Here is a 26,023-nt window from a genome sequence, read left to right as displayed (position 1 = left end):
CGTTGTGCGTGACAATAATTTTCGTGAAAAAATTCAAAATTTTTACACTTTTTTGGGAAAAATAAATTATTTAATTACCAATTGCTTAATGGTGGCATGCAATCATCTGACCCATAGGTGGCAGCCATCTCAAGCCAGAGGACGAGAGGACTCTAGCTGCCACGCATATAAAGGATTTATAGTGAAAAACTTAGTTTTTACGGGTAAATTTTTTAACAAATGTTTTCTCCTACAACATCACAGTGCAGCGGCACATTAAATACGCGCTCCAATGACAATAGTTTAAAGCGAATTGAAGCATGTTTTATTTTGGGGGGGGCAGAGCTTTGTGACGTCATATTTGAGGGGGGGGGTCTGACTTTTGTGACGCCGTGTGACGATGGGGGGGGGGGGGGGGGGGAGGCCAAATCACCTGCCCACGACTCCCTGGAGCCAGCACTTGCAGCGCTGCGCCTTCACTTAAAAACAATCGATCTCACGTGCCGACTCCGTGTCTGCCGAATCGATGACCGATTCTCGATTCGCCATGCATCCGAATCGCCGCCACGCAACTGGATAACATCCGCGTTTGGTAATCGATCCGGGTACGAATCGACATGACGATTCTATATCCCCCCCCCCTCCATCAGCGACTACCGCGAGAGAATCGATACAGCGTCAGATCGATTCGATTCCGGAGGTTGCGTGTCAAAATCCGGACGTCCTTGGTCCCGCCGCGGCAATGGCGAAAGCGCCGCGCGTGTCGCTGCTGCTGCCCACGTACAACGAGCGGGAGAACCTGCCCATCGTGCTGTGGCTCATCGACCAGAGCCTCACCCAGAGGTGAGCCACGGCTCACGATGGCTGAGGTGGTGGTCGCGGTGGTGGTGGTGGTGGTTGTGGTGGTGGTTGTTGTGGTGGCGGTGGTTGTGGCGGTGGTTGTGGTTGTGGCGGTGGTTGTGGTGGCGGTTGTTGTGGTGGCGGTGGTTGTGGTTGTGGCGGTGGTTGTGGTTGTGGCGGTGGTTGTGGTGGTGGCGGTGGTTGTGGTGATTGTGGTGGTTGTGGTTGTGGCGGTGGTGGTGGTGGTTGTGGTGATTGTGGTGATTGTGGCGGTGGTGGCGGCGGTTGTGGCGGTGGTTGTGGTGGTGGTGATTGTGGTGGTGGCGGCGGTGATTGTTGTGGTGGTTGTGGCGGTGGTTGTGGTGGTTGTGGTGGCGGTGGTTGTGGCGGTGGTTGTGGCGGTGGTTGTGGTGGTGGTATGGGGAGCGTTGGTTGTGGTGGCGGTGGTTGTGGCGGTTGTGGTGGCGGTGGTTGTGGCGGTGGTTGTGGCGGTGGTTGTGGCGGTGGTTGTGGCGGTGGTTGTGGTGGCGGTGGTTGTGGTGGTGGTATGGGGAGCGTTGGTTGTGGTGGCGGTGGTTGTGGTGGTTGTGGTGGCGGTGGTTGTGGCGGTGGTATGGGGAGCGTTGGTTGTGGTGGCGGCGGTGGTGGTTGTGGCGGTGGTGGTGGCGATGGTGGTGGCGATGGTTGCGGTGACGGTGGTGGTTGTTGTGGTGGTGTTGGTATGGGGAGCGGTGAAGGACGCTGCTGCTGCTGCTGAGCAGTTGGAGGCAGTCGCCCTCCAGCAGCAACGACAGCGGAGGGCAGAGGAGCGACGCTCACAACAACGAGCTGAGCGCCGGGTGGATACAACGAGGGCTGAATATAGAGGTCATCTCAGCCGGCCAACCCATGGCACCTGCAGGGTCTGTCCCGTGACCCGCTCCGTGTCGGCGAGCCTTGGACAATTCACGTGGCCGCCCCAAAGTGCACCTAGCCTGGCACAGGCGCCGTGGTGACGTCACAATCACTTTAAGTGGCGAATGGAGCTTGGCTTTTTAATATTTTTGGTGGCCTCTTGGAGTTTGGTGGTCGTTGTTGTGGCCACAGCGATGGCACTCGATCTGGAAAAAAGACGCTTTGTGGAGATGGAGCGATGCAATCAGTGGGCTGAGTGGTGGAATATTGCAGGTCGCAGGGACAATGAGTGGATAGACAATGAATGGCTCCTGCCCGTGAGGGTGGGGTGGGGCTGGGTGGGGAGGGGCTGGTCACCCTGTGGTGCCCTTATAAAACTCAACGTTTAACCTACTCACGCCGGCTTGTGCCCGCCCTCACAGTCGGGCAAATTTGCGGAATACACCACGCCGCCGTTGACCCTACAGGCCATTGACCGAGCAACCCAACGTTCCTACCAGCTCCCTCCGCAGGAATGTGTTACGAGACAGCTTTTCTTAGAGCATAGTCTCACATGGCCTCATCTGGTCCAACACCATGTGAGACTAGGCTCTAAGAAAAGCTGTCTCGGGTGTGGACCAATCAATTTCAAGGACAGTGCATATCATTATCAGAGTTGTGTTTTGTGTTTGCATTCCGACCGCAGGTATTGTGGTCAATGCAAACATGACTCCTTGTAAAATAAAAAAGGTGTCAGTTTTGTTGCCAGATAGAAGGGTAAAAAGCCAATTATCACTGTGATGTGGTTTATTATTTGGTTACGAGCCGCTTGCCCGTCCAAGGACGACGGGTGTATTGCATAAATCTGAAACTTGCAAGCGAAAAGCAGCCCGCGACGTGATATATTATTTTATTACCTTTTTAAAATAATAAAACGATAATAATATGCATATGTTTTACCTTTTTTTTATAATAAAATATTATTTTACATTTTTAAAAGTAAAATAATACTATTATTTTTATTATTATGTTTCCCTTTTTAATAATAAAGTAATAATATTATTTTGATTATTATTTTTTTACCCTTTTTAAAAATAAAATAATAATATTCTTTTTTCCCGTGACGTGATATATTCATTGCATCAATTCGTGTGCAATTCGTAAGGGCGCGGTGACACAGACCTATTTCATTTTAAGGTTATAATCCCTTGGTCATCGTGACGTCCTTTTTACTTTGATGTCTCTACAGCGTTACGGAGACCACGTGACGTGAGGGTTCTGCCTTTGTAGTGAGGGCTGTGAGTTGACCCCGAGGAGGGGGGAGGAGGCGCCTCGCCCCCCCATGTGGAGTGACGTCACCTGCTAATTATTATTAATGGAGGGGGTATCCATTTGGATGACGTCACGAAACGTGGTTTTTGTTTTTAATTTTATTTTTATTAATGAAATAACCAGAATAAGTCTACATTATAGACTGCCAGTACGCTCACTCAGGTTAAGAACCAGGCTACAGTCAACATTATAGACTGCCAGTACACTCACCGAGGTTAAGAACCAGGCTACAGTCTACATTATAGACTGCCAGTACGCTCACTCGGGTTAAGAACCAGGCTACAGTCTACATTATAGATTGCCAATATGCTCACCGAGGTTAATAACCAGGCTACAGTCTACATGATAGACTGCCAGTACGCTCACCGAGGTTAAGAACCAGGCTACAGTCTACATTATAGACTGCCAGTACACTCACCAAACTTAAGAACCAGGCTACAGTCTACATATGATAGACTGCCAGATACACTCACTCCAATAAAGAACCAGGCTCCAGTCTACATAAGTGTTTTTTTTATTATTTTTATTATTTGGATTAACTTTATTATTTTTCTTTCTATGTGACTTTACCGAAAGAACCAAAGAATAGAACGTCACCTGTTCATGATTATTAATGAGGGGGGCTGGTCGACGTGGAGTGACGTCACGCGCGTTACACACAGACATTCTTGGGTAGATAATGGGCGGCGGGGAGGGGGTTCGTAGCCTTGCTTCCATTGAGCTCTATCCATGATATTTAGTTCAGAACTTGATCATCCATGTGCAGTGTTAGTCTATGGGCAGTGTTAGTCTATGGGCAATGTTAGTCTATGTGCAATGTTAGTCTATGGGCAATGTTAGTCTATGTGCAATGTTAGTCTATGTGCAATGTAAGTCTATGTGCAATGTTAGTATGTGCAATGTTAGTCTATGGGCAATGTTAGCCTATGGGCAATGTTAGTCTATGTGCAATGTAAGTCTATGGGCAATGTTAGTCTATGGGCAATGTTAGTCTATGTGCAATGTTAGTCTATGTGCAATGTAAGTCTATGTGCAATGTTAGTATGTGCAATGTTAGTCTATGGGCAATGTTAGCCTATGGGCAATGTTAGTCTATGTGCAATGTAAGTCTATGGGCAATGTTAGTCTATGGGCAATGTTAGTCTATGAGTAATGTAAGTCTATGGGCAATGTTAGTCTATCGGCAATGTTAGTCTATGGGCAATGTTAGTATGTGCAATGTTAGTCTATTTGGAATGTAAGTCTATCTCTGTATTTACCAGATCCTTTCGAGAAGACGTCGGTGATTGTGGCCAATTCTTTCCATGCCAGTTTCTCAAGTACTCCCCCTTGCATCCAAATGCTCAAATTGCTTGTGCGCTTAATTCGCTGTCTTCCCCGGCTTCTTGTAGCACCCGTAATTTCCCCCCAGTCAAAACATTACATTCAGTTCAATAATTAAGATTGGCAATGGGAGTTGCTGCTCCATCCAGTCTCTCTCCGTGCGCACCGTCTCTCTCCCCGTTCCACAGTGGCCTCTCCTACGAGGTGATCGTCATCGACGATGGCAGTCCAGACGGAACGCTCAAGGTGGCCCGGCAGCTCCAGGACATCTACGGAGCCCACAAAATTGTGAGCGCCGCGTTCCTTTTCAAAAAAAACTTTAAACTCTAAAACTCAAGATTTTTATTTTAGCAGGTAAGGCCCCCACCGAGCTGATTTAGCTCCTTTTTAAATCCTTTATATTAAGTTCGCGTGCTTGCGTGCGTGCGTGCTTGCTTGCTTACGATCGTGCAAACCTTTTGGTCGTTTTTTAACCCACTTCTCGTGATCCAATCAAGCTGACATTTTGCACATATACTCGTTGTGCGAGACAATTAATGTTCGTGAAAATTTTTTTTCCAAAATTTTACACTGTTTAGGGAAAACAAATTAAATATTTAATTACCAATTGTTTAATACTGCAGACAATCATCTGACCCATAGGTGGCAGCCATCTCAAGCCAGAGGACGAGAGGACTCTAGCCGCCACGCATATAAAGGATTTAGAGTGAAAAACTTTGTTTTTACGGGTTATACTTATTCATAAGTGACCTGGCCACAAATGATAGCTCGCCGAAGTGGCTTATCATATTGAAATTTATAGCAGCCAAATGCTCTTAAGGGCATTTTGTTGATTCTAAATGTGGCGGGCAAAAACTGGTGAGACTAGGCCTTAAAGAAGGCTGTCTCTGATCTAGGCCAATCAGTTTCAAAAACAACGCCATATCGGAGCATGTTTGTTTGTTCACCACCAGTACATGTGGTTAATGCAGCCATGATTCCTTGCGAAAAGGTTTATATTCGGTGTTTGAACATCTTATAACACCTGTTTTATTGCCAGAAAGGGTAAAACCTATTGTTATTTTTCATACATTGATACTGGCAACGAAAAGGTGCCATGGTAGAGCCTCCCAGTTGGCACCTCTTGACGTGTTTCATCCTTTGTCTCTCTCTTCCTGCAGGTGTTGAAGCCAAGAGAACGGAAGCTGGGATTGGGTGAGATTTTCTTTCTTCGTTAAGAGGCGACTTTCCATACCGTGTCAACCCACACGGTTTACCCCGTATTCTTGTACAGAGAAATTGAGTTTTCGGGTCCATACGGCGTGCAGACGTTTCAATACGGGCAAGGAAAAAATAACAATTGTCTATTTGTTTGTGTTGACTTAAAGCTTCCGTGACTGCAGGAATTCATATTCTTTGGGTCTTTCGGTAAAGTCACGTAGATAGGTTCAAAGAAAATAACAAAAAACTACGACGATCGTCATCAGGAAAAGGGGGTTAGCTTCTAAAGGCAAACTGTTTATAGAGGTGTAGAGAAGTTCCCACGGACGTACTCGGAGACAGAGGTATGTTAAGGGCTTCCGCCAGGGTTTATTAAAGCTGTTACAATAATACACAGGGTACACAACTCGCAGGGGCTAGGGGTCCTACTCTGAGTCCGGGTCCCTGCCGGCTAGCTCCGGTCTCTCTCTCGTGTCGGATCGTGGAGTCTGCCGACTCCACCGACCGGAGAGAAAAGCACCTCTATCGGCTACCACCGGCTTCTCCGCAGACTCACCATTCGATCCATCTCTACCCCTGGTTCCCTCTTCACCCTGCTTACTCTACCCATTCCCACAGTGACCCCACTTACGTCACGGGGTCTCCCTTAAGTACCCTAGGAGACGTGACGTCGCACTGAACGGCACACCTGACGTCACGTCCCCATTTTTAAATCCTTTATATTAAGTTCACTTGCCTGCTTGATTGCGCGCTTACGACCGTGCAAATCTTTCGGTCATTTTTTAACCCACTTCCCGTGATCCAATCGAGCTGACATTTTGCACACAGACTCGTTGTGCGTGACAATTTATTTTCGTGAAAAAAAATTCCTAAATTTTACACTTTTTAGGATTTTTATTTATTTAATTACCAATTGCTTAATGGTGGCAGGCAATCATCTGACCCATAGGTGGCAGCCATCTCAAGCCAGAGGACGAGAGGACTCTAGCCGCCACGCATATAAAGGATTTATAGTGAAAAACTTTGTTTTTACGGGTTAGTTTTTACTCCTCTACAAAGGTTTTGAAATGGGCGTAGCCCAAATGTCAGCAGCATGGGCAGGGCAGCTAATGTTAATGTAAGTGGTGGGCAGCAACCACGACGGTGGTGGGTTTTCCACCAATTAAAGGGCTGCCAGGTAAAAAATGTGCATGTTAGCCATCCATATATACTGATGACGATTGCTAGTGTTGCGATCGAAACGTCGTAGTTTTTTGTTATTTTCTTTGAACCTATCTACGTGACTTTACCGAAAGACCCATATAATATTTGTTTGTGTTTCTCGTTTGTGATTGGGACTGTCTGTAATAAGGTCTGTAATAAGGTAGGCACTGATAAGAGGTTGACAGGTTTGCTCTTCGATCAACCGAAGGGAAAACCCAAATATATAATCAGTCGAATCAACAAAAACGTCACAAAACCAATTTGAAAGAAATCGCAAAAGGGAATCGGGCAGGGGGCATCATCTCAGGAGGGACCCCTCATTTTACTGCCGCTCCACTCCACCGCTCGTCTGAACCACCATCCCTTCTAGCCATGACGTGTGCTGCCCAAGCCACACTTTTACTTAACACTCGTACGTACGTGTGTACGTTGAACTTCTTTCGCACCGTACCGAGAATGAGGTGCGGGGGAAGGACAACAACTAACACAAAACAATTTCAAATAAATGAGTTCTCATTCTAGATTCAAAAGTGCATGGCTCCAGTGGCTTCCTCATAGCTCCAGTAGCTTCTTGAGTACATACGTATGTTGAACTTCTTTCACACCGTACGTAGTCAACCGTGCGGGGAAAGGACAATAAACTAAACAATAAAAAGCGGTTCTAAAGAAATTAACTTTCAATCTAGACGATTTAAAAGTGCACAGCTCCCAGTAGCTTCCTAATATCAGAAGGAAGAGCGTTCCAGACAGCCGCAGAAGCGCATCTGAAAGCGCGCTACGCAGTGACCGTCTTTGTTCGATGTCTAGCCAAAAGCCGCCGCTGCGAGGCTCGGCAAGGTGCCTTTGACGAGATACGCAAGTTTGAGACGCGTCTCTAACCTGCGTATATGTTCTCGAATCCGCGTGTTGCTCTGGCCCGTGAACGATACTGATGGTGTTGTGTGTTTACATGCAGGCACTGCGTATATACATGGCATGAAGTACGCCAAGGGAGAGTTCATCGTCATCATGGATGCCGACCTGTCGCACCACGTAAGTGCTCGGTCGTTCATTCACCCACTACTCATCCGTTCATTCTCACATTCGTGCGTTCATCGGTTATTGCCCAGCAGCAGTTTGGCGGGCAAAATAATGACAATATAACTCCAACACTCATCTTAACTAGAAATTTTACCCCAACTCTCGTCCTGATTGGTTGGCACACCACATGTCGCAGGATTCCCGTTCAGTCGAAAGAGAGCCCAGCGGCTCACTGGGCCCTCCGAGCCGAAATCACTGAAATCTAAACATGTCAAGTCCGCCGCTGGACGATGGCCTCCTCACACTGTGCGGGCTCGTTGAGACGTCGTCTGGCCATACTTCACCACGCCGGTCAACGCGGGTTCATGAAGGCGGGGAGCATAGAAGCAGCGGCATAGAAGCGCAACAATGGATGTCGCTGCACTGCCACCCACGGCTACAACATATATTTTTTTCTACAACATATGCTCAACCAAAGGCAACACTTTGTCAGTATAACAACGGGTTCGAACTGGGATGTCTGATTATGTAATTAATCGATGACTCCTAATTATTGGTTCGTTTACTCGACTATTCTGGATCGCACGGAAAGAGTTGGGGGGGGCGGGGGGGGGGACAAAGTATAAGCTCTATTCTCACGTGTGCCGCTGGACGGGAGGTGGATGGGCAGGGCTTCGTGGCATCGTCAGCCGCTGTCACGTGTGGCTTGCGGGGGGAGGACGGACGTGGGGGTTGCTGCGATTTTCTTTAAATATTTTTTGGTTGAACGATTCACCAATCGCCCCATCAGTAGTCAAGTTCAAGTTCATTTATTAGGTAGAGCCCTGTGAGCCATCGGCTCTTGAATCGGGTGCAACCGCAAAAAACAACAAACATAAACATGAACAAGAAAACATCTTAAAGTGAATATGTGACTAAGTGCAATCAGAAAATCCAAGAAAAGACGGCAAAATATTGCAGACGTGATGGTTGCACACACCTTATACGTGTGCGAAAATGCACGGCAAGTTCTCGTATTAACACGGTAGATGCGTTCCCGAAAAGTGCCCGGAAAATGAATGCATTCGGCGGACGCGATTTCCCCGTAAACAATGTAATAACGATCAAGTTTGGCGAGATACGATGTACTACTACTACGCACACGCGGTGAGACGGCGGGAAAAATACCTGGGGGTATGCCGCATCACTGTATCATTCCATGTTACTGTATCACTCCGCTCAGCTGCGCACCTCAAATAAATAGTTCGTCTTCGACCGCTCAGAAACCACGTGACATCAGGCGCGCCTTCCACGGTAAAACGTTGTGCGTTATAACAGGCGCGGTTTCCCGCGTTATAACGGTGCGCGTTCTGTGTTTTGCAAAAAGTGTTCCCTAATGTAAGAAACCGCGTAATAGCGAATACTCGCTATGGTGCAAATACCGCGTGTGAAGCGTGGGCGGCAGTTTGTCCAATCACAGGGAATCGCGTAAATATGAATGTGTCGTTAAACTCGCCACCACCCACAACATTTACAAACAATTGTAAATGTTGTGGGTTTACTCTCCAACACACCGGTGTGCTGTACTAGTCACGAATTGGCACGTCTTGATCACGTGACAAACCCCTTACTAATTGGCTGTGTCGAGTGGTGGCGGGTTTAACGACACATTCATATTTACGCGATCTCACCCAAAAACCTCTCATGGATAATATTGGTCGTGAGTGCCTACTGCGTGTTGAACTGGGCCATGTTCGTAGGTGTGTGTGCGTGCGTGTGTGCGCGTGCGTGTGTGATAATGCGTCTGTCTCATGCCGTCTCCCCCCCCCCCTTTCACAGCCAAAGTTTATCCCCGAGTTCTTCAGGTGAGAAATTGCAATATTACAGGCGCAGTGGGTCAAACTCGCGTAATGAAACCAAGTAATAGTCCTGCCAACTTTTAGCAGCAGCAGCAGTAGCAGTAGGGGAGCGAGTTTGGGGGCAATGATTGGTATTTATAATCAAATTGATGTCATTTGCGATGTAGTTTTTTTTTAATTGCCAAATATTGAGACCGGGATACCGGCACCACACAGCGGGCCCGCTCTTGCCAGCGGCGTCACCACGAGATGTTTAGCGTCCACTGGGAAGCGAACGGCATGCGTGTATTCTAACAGTTAATACACCGCAACATTAACGTAGTAATCTCGGGGTGGCCTCTGGTTCCGAATCGTGAACCTCTGCAGCAAGCAGGGGAGGGGGCGGGGGGATGGAACGTTGGGCCGTGTCACCGCTCCACGATAAATCCGGTAGGTAATTGGGTAATTAAACGCCACTGCGTTTTCCCGCTGCGTGTATCGCTGCCGGTTACGTCCCGAAGTTAGAAGTGGCTTTGTCCGAAGCTGCTGCGGCGTTTCGTGCAACGGTAAAGGAGACGCCGCTGGAAAACGTTGCCGCTGCGCGACGTTCCTGGCTAGACGAGCGTACGACAAAACAATCACATCTTCTTGGTTCTTTCGGTAAAGTCACGTAGAATGGAAATAATAAAAAGAAAACATAATAAAATCATTCTCACGACGTTTCGGCCACAACGCAAGTAGCCGTCCTCAGGTGGAGAACAGGTCTGTCGAGAAGACAGAGTCTGAATGACAGACCTGTTCTCCACCTGAGGACGGCTGCTTGCGTTGTGGCCGAAACGTCGTGAGAATTATTTGTTTACGTTTTATTTGTATTATTTTATTATTTCCATTCTACGTGACTTTACCGAAAGAACCAAGAAGATGAATCCCTGCAGTCACGAAAGCTTTAAATCGAAAAACAATCACAGTGAATCCTGCAACTGATGATGACGATGATGAGAATGCAAGGGGCGCTACGTGTGTCTGCTCTCGGCTGAAGCCAGTTATACGTAACTTTAGAGGGAAGTCCATCCTACAGACCAGGGTGATATTCCCCCATTGGCTCGGTCCAATTCTCTCAGCTGTTCTCCCCTTAGTGGTTGGTTTCTTCGCGACTGCCTTAGCCTCTCTCTCTCCTCTGTTGGCCACTCTCAACACTCAACCGGACACCTGACACTGCCCGCCCCGACGGGCAAGAGGTGATTGTCTGAAGAGCACGCGCGCACGCACGCACGTGTGAATTGCAGGAAACAGAAGGATGGGAATTACGACATCGTGTCTGGAACTCGTTACCTGGAAGGGGGAGGAGTTCACGGCTGGGACCTCCAGAGAAAAGTAGTAAGGTGGGTGACACGCGCCACGGTGGCGAGATGTTAACTACCTCGCCTCGTACACAAGAGGTCGCGTGGGTTCGATCCCAACCCTGAATCCTGCATATTTGCAGTTCTCCATGTGGGCGCATAGATTTTTCTCCGGGCCCTCCACGTTTAGAAACATGCGTTGAGAGTATTTGGCTGCTATACATGTCCACATGATGCTAAGCCACTTTGTTTAGCCGTCACTTGTGGCCAGGTCGCTTCTGAAAAAGAGCTACGTAGCTCAGTGGGGCCTTACCTGCTCAAAATAAAAAATAGGTTAGTTTACAAGCTGGAAACTCGGCCTGTTAACGGAGCCTCCACGTTTTATTGCCAGTTTTTATTGTTGGTGTCTTGTAGTCTGTTTTTATTCCAACGCAAGTTAGCCGTCACCTGAGGACGGCTGCTTGCGTTGTGGCCAAAACGTCGTGAGAATTATTTTATTATGTTTTATTTTTATTATTTTATTACTTCCCTTCTACGTGACTTTACCGAAAGAACCAAGAAGACATTTATACTTACGCGATCTAAACCAAAAAGCCTTTATTATGAATCATCTTCTGCCTGCGGTCTGTAAAACAATAAGTAACCACTCTGCCGGTGATTTCTTAGAACGTGTGCGATCACCATTGCTGACCTATCCCGTGAATGACAGCACACCAATGCCCCGGTTTACGTTCGGGGGGGGGGGGGGGGATGCGTTCCTGAAAAGCGTGACGACGAACGTCGAAGCGATCGACAGGGCAGGGTCGGCGGCAGCCGAGAGGCTGACGGGTAACGAGAGAGGACGGGACAGATGCCGTCGGCGGCGTGGTGCGCGTGTGCGGGTTAGAGGCGACGCTAATCGGGTGGCGGTGTTCGCAACGGAGTGACGACGAAATTTGCAGACCGACGTGAAAGTGGGGATAAGACGTACAACATCGGGGTATATCTGTGCTGCAGAATCAGAATCGGAATGTTTGAATTACGCTGGAGGAAACCGATAAGCTATCGAGCAGAAAGTTACTTGCGTGCTTCCCCACCTTCAATAACCCGCGCTGCCCAGCGTGCTAAAGTACGGTCAAACGAACGGGGAGGCCTTCATCCAGCAAGTGGATCAACAGCAGGAACCTGCACGTGCAGACGAACAGTGCTGGAGCTTCCGAAGTAATTCTATTTCCTCCGGCCCTTGCTTGGATGACGTCGGGTTGCTAACGTTTGTGCGACGTTTGAATTTTTTTCCAGCCGGGGCGCCAACTTCTTGGCGCAGCTGCTGCTCAACCCCGGAGCGTCGGACCTGACGGGAAGCTTTAGGTACGGGGCAGGGGTGGAGTTGGGGGGCAGGGTGGTGTTGGGGGGCAGGGGTGGAGTTGGGGGGCAGGGTGGCGTTGGGGGGCAGGGTGGCGTTGGGGGGCAGGGTGGCGTTGGGGGGCAGGGTGGCGTTGGGGGGCAGGGTGGCGTTGGGGGGCAGGGTGGCGTTGGGGGGCAGGGTGGCGTTGGGGGGCAGGGTGGCGTTGGGGGGCAGGGTGGAGTTGGGGGGCAGGGTGGCGTTGGGGGGCAGGGTGGCGTTGGGGGGCAGGGTGGTGTTGGGGGGCAGGGTGGTGTTGGGGGGCAGGGTGGTGTTGGGGGGCAGGGGTGGTGTTGGGGGGCAGGGTGGTGTTAGGGGGCAGGGTGGTGTTGGGGGGCAGGGTGGTGTTGGGGGGCAGGGTGGTGTTGGGGGGCAGGGTGGTGTTGGGGGGCAGGGTGGTGTTGGGGGGCAGGGTGGTGTTGGTGGGCAGGGTGGTGTTGGGGACAGGGTGGAGTTGGGGGGTAGGGTGGAGTTGGGGGGCAGGGTGGTGTTGGGGGTAGGGGTCAGATTTCTCTACCACGGGCTGCTTCTCATCGTGTCGCCATGTTAACCACTTCGCCTGGTATACAGGAGGTTGCGGGTGGGTTCGATACCGACGCCCGTTGTATACTTGGAGTTTGCATGTTTGCGTGTGTCTCTCCCCGTGGCCGCGTGCTTTTTAAATCCTTTATATTAAGTTCGCTTGCTTGCTTGCTTGCGTGCTTGCGTGCTTGCTTTCTTGCTTACGACCGTGCAAATTTTTTGGTCGTTTTTTAACCCACTTCCCGTGATCCAATCGAGCTGACATTTTGCACACAGACTCGTTGTGCGAGACAATTAATGTTCGTGACATTTTTTTTCCAAAATTTTACACTGTTTAGGGAAAACAAATTAAATATTTAATTACCAATTGCTTAATACTGGCAGACAATCATCTGACCCATAGGTGGCAGCCATCTCAAGCCAGAGGACGAGATGACTCTAGCCGCCACGCATATAAAGGATTTATAGTGAAAAACTTTGTTTTTACGGGTTATACTTATTTTCTCTCCGGGCCCTCCGGTTTTCCCCCTCCAAAATTCTAATCAACATCGTGCGGTTTAGAGTGTTTGGTGGGGTGGGGGCGTAAGTCAAGAAGTCGATTCTCGCACACGTGATCAATTACCAGCGACGCGCACTTCTGGCCCAACGCCACCGTCTGGCCTAATTGGATATCGGTTGGCTGCGGCAAAAATCTATTGTTGCGCTGTACTTCTGCGGTCCCGCATCTCTGCTGTTCCCCCCCCCCCCCGCCTTCACCAACCCTCGTGGTGCATTGTGGTCAAATAAACCCCGATTATTTGCACTGCGCCTGGAGGCCCTCATCTAGCAGTGGATTGACAAACGGGCTGTGCGCGCGAGTTTCATAAAGCTACCCGCTCGCTGTGCCTCAAGGTACAGCCAGGCTTCTCGCAGCCTTGTGTGTGCATCTTCCATCACCTCTTCGTCCACCTCCTCCTGTGTGCTCCTCTCCGTTCTCCCCTTCAAATCCCCCCCCAACGACAACAATCACCGTTCACCACTAAGCGACGGTGACGTCACCACGGCACCTGTGCCATCCTCGGTGCACTTTAAGGCGACCACGTGAAGTGTCGAAGGCTCGCTGCTGGCAGGAGGTCAATGGACACAGACCCAGTTGCCGGGGGTCGACTGGCTGACCACCAACGGAGGGAGCTTGATTGTAACGCTCCCGCGCTCTCTGCTCCTTTGGGGCTGTGGGTGTGCAGTTGCCGATTACAAAATCAGGCACTGAACCTGACTGATTAATTAAACCCAAGTTTATTTTTCAATTAAAATCACTGTGCCAACTCCCTGCGTTTTACCCGCCCGACGCTCCGCTCGTTGCAAAGCGTCGCTCCTCCGCCCTCCGTTGTTCCTGGAGGGCGACTGCCTCCCAACTCCCCAGAAGCGTCCTTCACAAGCCTTATCCAGAGACAAAGATTTCCCAGTTAGCCTTTAACAGACTGTCAGCGCAAGTGATGTTAGCGAGCACCTATGAAGGTCGCCACTGCACACGAGGGGGTGGGTGGTCAACATCACCGTCGGCCCCCTTTGTCCCCCCAGTGGCGATGTTTACACACCGCCCCAGGTACTCAATAGAAGCCGATTCGACCTAGGGGAGGCCCAGAATCGCTTTGACGCCTGACCACCACCTCCTCTCACATTCGGATTCCTCCTCCTCCAGCACCACCTCCTCCTCCCTCTCTCCTCCCTTCCCCCTTCCTTGCACCACCTCCTCCTCCCACGTGTAACTTCTCCTGCTCCTTCTCGCCCCCTTGGTCAACTTTTCTCCAGTAACCCTCCTCCACTTCGTACGAACCTCTCCCCTTCACCCACCACCTCCTCCCCCAGGCTGTACCGCAAGGAGGCGCTGCAGAGGCTGATGGACGTGTGCGTGTCCAAGGGCTACGTGTTCCAGATGGAGATGATCGTCCGCGCTCGCCAGCTCGGCCTCTCCGTTGGAGAGGTGGGTTCTGTGGTAGGATGGTTCTGTGGTGGGTGGGTTGTGCGGTGAGTGGGTTGTGCGGTGGGTGGGTTGTGTGGTGGGTGGGTTGTGCGGTGTCTGCTGCGATGGACGGATCTCCAGTGCGACAGGTTGCGCCGTTCTCTGGAGTGTGAACAGTTTTGTCTCTCCATTGGAACCTCATTTGCCAGAAGAAAAAATATGATAATTGGTTTTCTACCCTCTTATCTGGCAACAAAACTGGCACCTTTTTTACAAGGAGTCATGTTTGCATAGACCACAATACCTGCAGTCATAATGCAAACAAAAAACATAACTCTGATAATGTATGCACTGTCCTTGAAGTTATTTGGTCCACACCCGAGACAGCTTTTCTTAGAGCCTAGTCTCACATGGGTTGGACCAGATGACGCCAAAAGGCGCACAACTCAAAGACAATGCACCATCAGAGTATGAGAGCTAGGGGTAAGCATTTACACCATTGGAACCTCATTTGCCAGAAGAAAAAAGAGTGCATACATTATCAGAGTTGTGTTTTGTTTGCATTATGACTGCAGGTATTGTGGTCAATGCAAACAGATAAAAGGGTAAAAAAATAATGATCAATTTTGTCTCTCTTGACCCAACACCGATATCACAGTCAGGATGACAGCGTAGAGCATTGGGAGGAAAGTATACCAAACAAAATCGTCAAACAGGCATTCCCCACTATTAACATTGCAAGCTACAACGCGTTCCTGGAAACCCCGTCGTCAATCAGGCCCTGTTTTCCCATGGATGGCATAAACAGTATAAACGTCCCTTAGCGATGTGGTTTTTCTTTTTATCAGCCGTATTTAACAGGATTTTACCGATAAAATAAATCCACGGAAACACTCGAATAACAAAAGCTCCACGCCAAGTCACATCGGAAACCAGACCGTGTCGGAAGATGTGCCGTGTATCAACTTTCTGCGTCGTCATTCGAGCCATGGTGGAGTTATATAGAAAAGTTGTAAATGTGGATCGTGTCAAATTGGATCATCGTAAACCTGAGAACGCCTTGGTACACGGGGTTTTTGTTTTATCCTGACCGCACTTTTCCCTCCGCAGGTGCCCATCACGTTCGTGGACCGGCTGTACGGGGAGTCGAAGTTGGGAGGCAACGAGATCGTGTCGTACCTGCAGGGCCTCTACACGCTCTTCAGCACTGTGTGACCCAGCCCCACGTGACCCCGCCCCACGTGACCCCTCCCCGTGTGACCCCTCCCTGCGTGACCCCGCCCCAGCGTGACCCCGCCCCGCGTGACCCAGCCCCGCGTGATCCCGCCCCACGTGACCCAGCCCCACGTGACCCAGCCCCACGTGACCCCACCCCATGTGACCCCGCCCCACGTGACCCCGCCCCACGTGACCCCGCCCCACGTGACCCCGCCCCACGTGACCCTGCCCCACGTGACCCCGCCTTGGGCTGTCGGGGGAGGGCGACCCAAGTACAAAGCCACTGGAGCTATGCACTTTTTAATCATCTAGATTGAAAACTAGATTTGACTACGTACGGTGCGACGGAAGTTAAACACGCGTACAATAAAGTTGCAACCCTTGAGTCTGTCCTAGGCCCAAGTTCTTGTTAAACACCGAAAGTAAAAATTCTTACAAGGCACGGGGACAATGCAAAGCCAGTCGTACCTCTTATTGACAAGAAGCTTTGTTAGGAGAAGTTATTTTTCTACACTTGTGGCTCTACAGCATTGGCCATTTATCGGTACGCCGTCAAAAAAAAAATAGGGAGACATTTCACGTAATGAACGTATGTACGTTGAACTTCTTTTGCACCGTACGTAGCGCTAATCGGAAGTGCGGGGGGGGAAGGACAACAAACTAAACACAAATAATAAGTTCTAAAGAAATGAGTTTGTCGATCGAGATGATTTAAAAGTTAATCGCTCCGGCAGCTTCCTAATATTGGGAGAGCATTCCAGACAGCCGCAAAAGCGCGTCTTTAAGCACGCGATGCGGTCACGGTCTTTTGTCCAATGGCTGAGCCGAAATAATAATCCCGTTCTCTATTGCCGTGCGCCGCTTGTGTAAAAATTCCGCTTGAAGTCGGAGCGTGCTAAGATAATCTCGATTTGAAGCTTTCGTGACTGCAGGAATCCATACTCTTTGGTTCTTTCGGTAATGTCACGTGGGTATAAAAATAAAATAAATCACGACGTTTCGGGCACAACACCTGATGACGGACGCTTGTGTTGTGCCCGAAACGTCGTGATTTATTTTATTTTTATTAAATCCTTTATATTAAGTTCGCTTGCTTGCTTAGGACCGTGCAAATCTTTCGGTCGTTTTTTAACCCACTTCCCGTGATCCGATCGAGCTGACGTTTTACACACAGACTCGTTGTGCGTGACAATTAATGTTCGTGAAATTTTTTTCCCAAAATTTTACACTTTTTAGGACAAAAATATTATATTTAATTACCAATTGCTTAATGGTGCAATGCAATCATCTGACCCATAGGTGGCAGCCATCTCAAGCCAGAGGACGAGATGACTCTAGCCGCCACGCATATAAAGGATTTATAGTGAAAAACGTTGTTTTTACGGGTTATACTTATACCTACGTGACTTTACTGAAAGAACCAAAGAGCATGCTAAGATAGCTCAAACAAGAGCCGATTCGCCACTCGGGACACACGGCCCTGAGTACTTTTGACGGCCCGTGTGTTGAGCTCCCAAGACGTGGTGTGGTCGAGGCTGAAAGCGCTCGTGACAGGGCCAGCGAATCCTGACAGAGCACGCATTCTAACCCCTACCCCAGAGTCCAACTTGCTGCCCTTTAGCCGTGCGCGGCAATATCATTTCGTCGTTCGTGAGCTGAAGTGAAAGTGCGCGGAGAAAACCGATGGAAGATGAATATTTCGACAAACGGCATGACGCTGTTGCTGCTGAAGAGGGTCGCTTGCGTCGAGAAAAGTTCTGCAACGTCCTTCGAACGAGCGGCGGATTTTAATATTTTGGTAAAACTGCCGTTGTTAATACGGCTGACGACAAAGTTAGTAATGGTGACGATGGTTTGCATCGCTACTGCGGCCGCTGGAGGCGCTACCATCCACCGCGTAAAAAAACTAATTCTTGAACCAAAACTAAAAAGCGACAATTATCAAATTGCCGGGAAGGTGAATCGCCACACTCCCAGTGTTGTTGTTGCCTGCTGATGTAATGGTGGTGATAGTGGCGATGCTGATCATGATGGGTATGATTTTGATAATTGTGGTGGTGGTGGTGATGTATGTTCAACTTCTTTCGCACCGTACGTAGCCAACCGTGATAATCGGGAGGTGCGGGGCGAAGGACAATAAACTAATGATGCTGGCGATTCTTATCATAATGAAGTTGGTGACGGCATTAATGATATTAATAATGGTGGTGGTGATGTTAATGTTGGTGATGATGTTGATAACTGCTTGCGGTGGCAATGGCAGACACGGTGGCGAGATCTTGCGGGCAGCGCTCCACGAACCGCACGGTTCCCGGTTCCACTCTTGCCGTGGTTCTCCTTGCGACGCGAAGTGGTCCAGGACGACAAGCAAACGCAAGTCGACAAAAGCCGGCCTAGCAAGGGGAGCCTGCACTGTTGTTGCGTTCACGAGATTCGGCCGCGCAAAGGGAGAGGGGGGCCTGCTCGTTGGACGTGCGAGTCCACGCACACTCACGACGTCGCCGCACCCCCTTCCGTAAGAACAACAAAAACGGAACGTTTTGTAGCGAAATGCTCGTTTAGAAAGTGTTTCCATCTCGACATTGCTCGAAAACTATAACGCGTCCGAGCCACTGGTGTGTTCGGCAAGTTTGTGCGGGTATGCGGGTTCTGAGCGAGTGAGTGAGTGAATAGATGAGTGAGTGAATCGATGGATGCGTGGGTAGCGGGTGAGTGGGTGATCGGGTGAGCGAGTCGGTGAGTGGGCGAGTGAATGGATGGATGAGTGAGTGGGTGGGCGAGTGAATGGATGGATGAGTGAGTGGGTGGGCGAGTGAATCGATGGATGAGTGAGTGAGTAAACTGGCCTTTACCCATGGCCTCGTTCTGGCCGTGTACCCTGCATGTTCTGTTTATTTCCCAGCTTTTCATACACGGTGGCACATTGGTGGGATCTACTGATGAAATGCGTGATAATTTATATTTCCGCTCTAAGCATTCCCTTATGTGCAAGAAACTTTATCTGTCCGACCAGCCAGTCAGAAAATCGCCATCTCTGAACTATCCATTTCTCTCGGCCGATGTCAGCGGATGGCAGATGTGGATTATACCGGATGCAGTGTGCGGCTGTGGTCGTCCACAACGGAGCGCGCGACGCATAACGATGCAATGCCCGATCCACAAATACGAAGAAGACATCGCAGCGATGATGCGCTGCTCCTGACGCGGTTGTCCGCTTTGACCACCTGAATGTGACAGGTCGTTTTTGCTCCGCATCTCCATCAGCAGCCGTACGGAAGAAGAAGAAGAAGACTGGTCACGTCCCATGAAGAAGGGCCGTTGCCCGTTCTACATTTTTTTCCGTTTAAGGCCGCACATTGTTGTGACTGACGAGTTTGCCAACGCAGCAGCAGCACCGGGTGATTTGTTCGCGGCGTCGTTTCGTCGACCGTCATGAAGTCTCGCGTCTTCCCCTCGCTGCCTCCGTCGTCGCCGTCGTCGTCGTCGCTGCCGGGACGGGCGTGGCGGCCGATACGACGAAGCGCTCCGTGCGGATCACGGGCGCCGCGCGGAACGGCAAGCGGCGCTCCGAGTCGGCGCGAGGCCGCCTGGTCCCCTGGCGGCGGGAGGAGGAGGAGGGGGAGGCAAAGCGGAGACGGCGGTCGGAGCGGAACGCCGCGACGGCCCCGCGCCGGTTCTGCCGCTCGCCGAGCCAGGAGGGCCTCCTCGGCGAGTCTCGGCAGGAGGGTCGCGCCAAAGTTGGGCGATGACGCTGCTGCTGCTGCCGATGCCAATTGAGTGATTTTCAGAAAAGGTTTGACCCTTTCTGGCAATACAACAGCCGTGTCCAAGATGTTAAAACGCCAAACTGAAACCTTTGCAGCGAATCGGGTCCGCATTAATCACGCGCAGTACTTGTGGTGAACATGCAAACAAAAAAAACACGCTCTGGTAGTCTATGATGGTGCGTTGTCTTTGATAAGCTGATTGGTCCACACCAGAGGCAGCTTTCTTTAGAGCCCAGTCTCAAACGGTGTTAGACCAGAGGACGCCAAAAGGCGAACAGCACAATCAGGACATTGAGAGCTCTGAGTGAGTAGCTGCATCACGGGACCTTGCTAGCACAACAACTTTTATTGCCAAAAAGGGTAAAACCTATTCTTCATACGGTTTTATTGTAAATGTTTTTACTGCAAAGAACTGAAACTATCCGAGAGCATCCTCGAAGAAGGCGCCATCGAGAGGGGACTCTGGAACAACGACAAGGGAGGAAACATGCACGCGCACGCTGCTTTACAACGTGTGCGCGTGCGTGCTCAGAGGTGTCCGGCGATAGCGCAGAGAGCCGCGGCGGCACGACCGCCGACACCAAACCGTGCCACACGTGCCCTGCGCGTCGTCGTCACCAAACTGCGCGTCGTCGGAAAGGGTCAGAAAGGGGGAACGTGCTTGATGTACACGAGGGTCAACTTTACGAGAGTCGCAGAACCTCGGATGATGATCGATGTCCCGTGGGGGGGGGGGGGGGGCTGTGAGTCTGACCGAGCCGAGCTGCGACAGGAGCCGACGGATGGTCGCTGGGAAAGGTCGCCGCGTGAGTTCTCGCTCCGCGCGGTTCAGCTGCTCCTCCAGGCACGAGACTCCCGCCTGCAGCATCCGCACGAAGCCCTGTGCCGCGGACAAAGGTCCCCCGTGTAGCCTTAACAGACTGCTGGGGCAAGTGCTGTTTGCAAATCTACGAAGGCCGGCACGGCAGCGTGCCCCCCCCCCCCCCGAGCGCACCGGGTACTCTTTTGAGGCTGAGTCAACCTAGGGGAAGCCCAGGGACTTCTTCAAATATTCATCACCAGTGTTCGGTGGCCGTGAGCGGGATTCGAACCCGGCTCGCCGGCTTCGTAGCGCAGCGCGCGAACCGCTACCCGACCGCTCCCCACCAAACAAAGGGCACGCGCACAAAAACAAAGATCCCCCGCGCAGCCTCAACAGACTGTTGGGGCAAGTGCTGTTAGCGAGTAGCACCAATGAAGGCCGACGGAGCTCACGAGGGGGCGGGGGGGCGGGCGGCCCGCACCGCGCCCTGCCGCCTTTGTCTCCCCAGTGGCGATGCCTACCGCACCGTGCACTACTCAGAACCGGTGCAGACACCCAAAGTGCCGGCAAGCAACCGGTGAAGACCTGAAGCCACGCGGCGGAGGTCACGAGCCACCGCAAGAGCGGATCTCGTCCAGGCCCCGTGGACTGCGCGTTGAGGTGGCACCTGCCCATAGTGTCGGATCACCACCGCGCGCGCTCGCAACAGCTGTGGAATCTGGCGCAGGGAAGGAAGCGACGGCGAATTACGCCCATCGGCGGGAACTGGCCGGGGACCCGTCACGTGCTTCAGGTGGGAGCGACCGCGCTCCCGGGAGGACGTCCGTGGCGGAGACGGAGCGGGTTGGGGAGCGTCACCTCGAGCTGCTCGATGCGGGCGAACACGAGGCGCACGCCCGGCACGAGGGCGTGGAGACGGGGCAGGGCGTCGTCCCGGGCGCTGTGCGTGTCTCTGCGCACCTGGCGCACGCACGCGGTCACCGCTGTGGTGTGGGTGGTGCTGGTTGTGGTGCTGGTGGGGGTCGTGGTGGGGGTCGTGGTGGGGGTGGTGCTGGTTGTGGTGTGGATGGTGCTGGTTGTGGTGCTGGTGGAGGTTGTAGTGTGGGTGGTGCTGGTAGGGGTTGTGGTGGGAGTTGTGGTGGGGGTTGTGGTGGGGGTGGTGCTGGTTGTGGTGGGGGTGGTGCTGGTTGTGGTGTGGGTGGTTCTGGTTGTGGTGGGGGTGGTGCCGGTGGGGGTTGTGGTGGGGGTGGTGTTGGTGGGGGTCGTGGTGTGGGTGGAGCTGGTGGGGGTCGTGGTGTGGGTGGAGCTGGTGGGGGTGCGGATGGGGCTAAAGATGAGGCTGATGGAGATGATGATGGAGATGACGGTGCTGATGATGGCGGTGATGATAGTTCTCTGGTTCTCACCATGTCCAGCATGCCACAGAGCTCCTCCATGCGGGAAAGCATTGCCTCTATGCTCATCTCCAGTTCCAAAACCTGAGCAAAGGCAAAGACAAAGACCCCCCATGTAGCCTTTGACACACCGTGGGGCAAAGTGCTGGGAAACTATAACGGCTGGCACGGGGTGCTGTGCTCAGCACCACGGATTACAACGGGCACTCGTTGAAGGCTGAGTTGATGTGGGTGGAGACCTATGGAAGGTTCCTAAATCGCTCGCCACTTATGTTAGCCGTGGCCGGAAATGGAAGTCGGGTTTGTCGCGCAGTGCGCCAACCGCCGTCCCACCGCTCCCCACCAACTTGTGCAAACCCACAGACACAAAGACACCCCCCCCCCCGGTCTCGATGACTTCCACAGATATTCCTCACCGCTGTTCGCCGTGAGCTCGCTAATCGCTGATCGCTGCACCACCGCTCCCCCCCCCCAACATCACCAACCCTATACAAACAAAGACAAAGATCCACACCCGGGTATCCTTCACAGACTGTCGGGGCATGTGATGTTAGCGAGCTCTCATGCACACACACACACAAAGGTGAACAAAGACCAAGATTGCCCTGCATATCCTCAACAGACTGCTGGGACTGAGGATGCGTTTAGTGGCCAGCACCACGTCCGGCCGCCTTTGTCTTCCCACTGCTGATGTTTACACACCGCGCCAGTTACACACACACCAACATCTAACAATTGTCCTGATATAGCTGCAGTCCCGATGAAGCCATAAATGACACATTTACACAGCTGACACAACAAGTCCTGACATAGATAGAGGAGACACCTACACACGTGACACCTCATACAGGGAATCACAGCGTGACACGTGACACCTGATACAGGTAACCATAGCGTGACACGTGACACCTGATACAGGCAATCACAGCGTGACACGTGACACCTGATACAGGCAATCACAGTGTGACACACGTGACACATGATACAGGCAATCACAGTGTGACACACGTGACACCATTTACAGGTAATCACAGTGTGACACACGTGACACATGATACAGGCAATCACAGTGTGACACGTGACACCATTTACAGGTAATCACAGTGTGACACACGTGACACCTGATACAGGTAACCACAGTGTGACACACGTGACACCTGATACAGGCAATCACAGCGTGACACACGTGACACCTGATACAGGTAATCACAGTGTGACACACGTGACACCTGATATAGGCAATCACAGTGTGACACACGTGACACCTGATACAGGTAATCACAGTGTGACACGTGACACACGTGACACCATTTACAGGCAATCACAGCGTGACACGTGACACACGTGACACACGTGACACCTGATAGAGGCAATCACAGGGTGACACGTGACACACCCGCACCTGACACAGGTAATCACAGTGTGACACACGTGACACACGTGACACCATTTACAGGCAATCACAGGGTGACACGTGACACACGTGACACCTGATACAGGCAATCACAGCGTGACACGTGACACCTGATATAGGTAATCACAGCGTGACACACGTGACACCTCATACAGGTAATCACAGGGTGACACACGTGACACCTGATACAGGCAATCACAGTGTGACACACGTGACACCTGATACAGGCAATCACAGCGTGACACACGTGACACCTGATACAGGCAATCACAGTGTGACACACGTGACACCTGATACAGGCAATCACAGTGTGACACGGGACACCTGACACAGGTAATCACAGTGTGACACACGTGACACCTGACACAGGTAATCACAGTGTGACACGTGACACACGTGACACCATTTACAGGCAATCACAGCGTGACACGTGACACACGTGACACACGTGACACCTGATAGAGGCAATCACAGGATGACACGTGACACACCCGCACCTGACACAGGTAATCACAGTGACACACGTGACACACGTGACACCATTTAAGGCAATCACAGGGTGACACGTGACACACGTGACACCATTTACAGGCAATCACAGCGTGACACGTGACACACGTGACACCTGATAGAGGCAATCACAGGGTGACACGTGACACACCCGCACCTGACACAGGTAATCACAGTGTGACACACGTGACACACGTGACACCTGACACAGGTAATCACAGTGTGACACACGTGACACCTGACACAGGTAATCACAGTGTGACACACGTGACACACGTGACACACGTGACACCTGACACAGGCAATCACAGGGTGACACACGTGACACCTGACACAGGTAATCACAGTGTGACACACGTGACACCTGACACAGGTAACCAAAGCGTGACACACGTGACACCTGATACAGGTAATCACAGTGTGACACGTGACACCTGACACAGGAAATCACAGTGTGACACGTGACACACGTGACACCTGACACAGGCAATCACAGCGTGACACACGTGACACCATTTACAGGTAATCACAGTGTGACACACGTGACACATGATACAGGCAATCACAGTGTGACACGTGACACCATTTACAGGTAATCACAGTGTGACACACGTGACACCTGATACAGGTAATCACAGTGTGACACGTGACACACGTGACACCTGATACAGGTAATCACAGTGTGACACGTGACACACGTGACACACCTCCTTGCTCACGTCCGCTCTCAGGCTCCCGGCGAGTCCCATGGCGACAGTGTGCAGGAGGAACTCCCCCTCCTCCATCCCTGGGCCCTGAGTTTCCTCCATCACTGGGCCCTCGGTCTCCTCTATCTCTGGGCCTGGAACCTCCTCCATGTCTGGGCCCTCTGTCTCCTCCGTCTCTGGGCCTGGAATCTCCTCCATCTCTGGGCCCCAAGTCTCCTCCATCTCTGGGCCCGGAACCTCCTCCATCTCTGGGCCCGGAACCTCCTCCATCCCTGGGCCCTCTGTCTCCTCCGTCTCTGGGCCCGGCACCTCCTCCATCTCTGGGCCCTCCGTCTCCTCCATCTCTGGGCCCTCCGTCTCCTCCGTCTCTGGGTCCTTAGTCTCCTCCGTCTCTGGGCCCAGAACCTCCTCCATCTCTAGGCCCTCGGTCTCCTCCGTCTCTGGGTCCTTAGTCTCCTCCGTCTCTGGGCCCAGAACCTCCTCCATCTCTAGGCCCTGAGTCTCCTCCATCTCTGGGCCCTGAGTTTCCTCCGTCTCTGGGCCCGGCACCTCCTCCGTCTCTGGGCCCTCTGTCTCCTCCGTCTCTGGGCCCGGCACCTCCTCCATCTCTGGGCCCGGTACCTCCTCCGTCTCTGGGCCCCGACTCTCCTCCGTCTCTGGGCCTTGTCTCCCAGTCTCCCTTTGCCAGAACCGACCGCCGTTTCCGTTCATGCTGCTGCTGATGGCGATGCAGATGATGGTAACGACGGCGATGATGATGATGATGATGCTGCTGATGATGATGGTGATGATGATGGCGATGCCGGTGATGGTGATGATGATGGCGATGCCGGTGATGGTGGTGATGATGATGCTCACGATGAATGAGATAACGATGACTTTGCTCGTGCTAATGATGCTGCTGCTGATGATGCTGATGATGATGATGCTTCTTCTGATGCTGCGGCTGCTTTACCCCCTTGCATCGTTACTGCTGAGCACAATGGACGAGACGACGCCTGCGTTCATTCACCCCTCCCCTTTGTTACGGCCGCGTTAATTGGACGTCTTGTAAATTATTGCCTTTTAAACAATAATGACGACTGCACATTGCAGACACATTCGCCACGGCGTGCCAGCATCGCTCACTGCATTTCACGGGCGGGCGAGCGGAGGGAGCGGTGGCGCAGTGGTTAGCGTCGCACGCCGGCTGTCCCGGTTCAATTCCCCGGTGCCTCTCGCGACGATTAAAAAAATAAATATTTTTTTTTAAAATCATCTCTGGTACATCCCCTCCGCCCACTCGACTCTAGGTCGGCTCTGCCTTAAATTACGCGTGGCCATCGGGAGGGGAGAGGGGTGAGACAAAGACGACCGCGCAATGTGTTGGCCCGAAAAAAAAAATCTCCCTTTTGCCACCGCGATATTCAAGAGCCGCCGAAATCGATTCCCCGGATTTC

At 51.7% G+C, this 26,023-nt stretch overlaps 2 protein-coding genes across 6 annotated transcripts; one reads left to right on the top strand and one right to left on the bottom strand.

The window, feature by feature from the left end:
- Nucleotides 1-647: 647 nt before the first annotated feature.
- Nucleotides 648-18,151, top strand: DPM1 (dolichyl-phosphate mannosyltransferase subunit 1, catalytic). Its single transcript, XM_061571946.1, has 9 exons — nucleotides 648-822; nucleotides 4,536-4,635; nucleotides 5,508-5,541; nucleotides 7,706-7,782; nucleotides 9,589-9,614; nucleotides 10,874-10,969; nucleotides 12,206-12,274; nucleotides 14,679-14,793; nucleotides 15,883-18,151. Exons 1-9 carry the CDS (start codon nucleotides 722-724, stop codon nucleotides 15,985-15,987), a joined length of 723 nt encoding a protein of 240 aa, XP_061427930.1. The 5' UTR covers nucleotides 648-721; the 3' UTR covers nucleotides 15,988-18,151.
- Nucleotides 18,152-18,266: 115 nt separating this feature from the next.
- LOC133354806 (retinitis pigmentosa 1-like 1 protein) lies at nucleotides 18,267-25,946 on the bottom strand. 5 transcript variants are annotated; one of them, XM_061571941.1, is made up of 5 exons: nucleotides 24,585-25,946; nucleotides 21,966-22,037; nucleotides 21,418-21,511; nucleotides 20,512-20,637; nucleotides 18,267-19,585 (listed from the first exon to the last, which is right to left on the bottom strand). In XM_061571941.1, the coding sequence occupies exons 1-5, from the start codon at nucleotides 25,293-25,295 to the stop codon at nucleotides 19,251-19,253; spliced, it is 1,338 nt and encodes a 445-aa protein (XP_061427925.1). In that variant the 5' UTR covers nucleotides 25,296-25,946; the 3' UTR covers nucleotides 18,267-19,250. The 5 variants fall into 5 exon arrangements, with proteins under 5 accessions (XP_061427925.1, XP_061427926.1, XP_061427929.1 ...); XM_061571942.1 differs by having other exon boundaries at nucleotides 24,597-25,946; XM_061571945.1 differs by having other exon boundaries at nucleotides 19,295-19,585; nucleotides 21,418-21,519.
- Nucleotides 25,947-26,023: the final 77 nt, after the last annotated feature.

Source organism: Lethenteron reissneri, chromosome 49, assembly GCF_015708825.2.
Source record: "Lethenteron reissneri isolate LAM-NWPU_2019-01 chromosome 49, ASM1570882v1, whole genome shotgun sequence".
Lineage (NCBI taxonomy): Eukaryota > Metazoa > Chordata > Hyperoartia > Petromyzontiformes > Petromyzontidae > Lethenteron > Lethenteron reissneri.
This window is presented reverse-complemented; position numbering and strand designations above follow the sequence as displayed.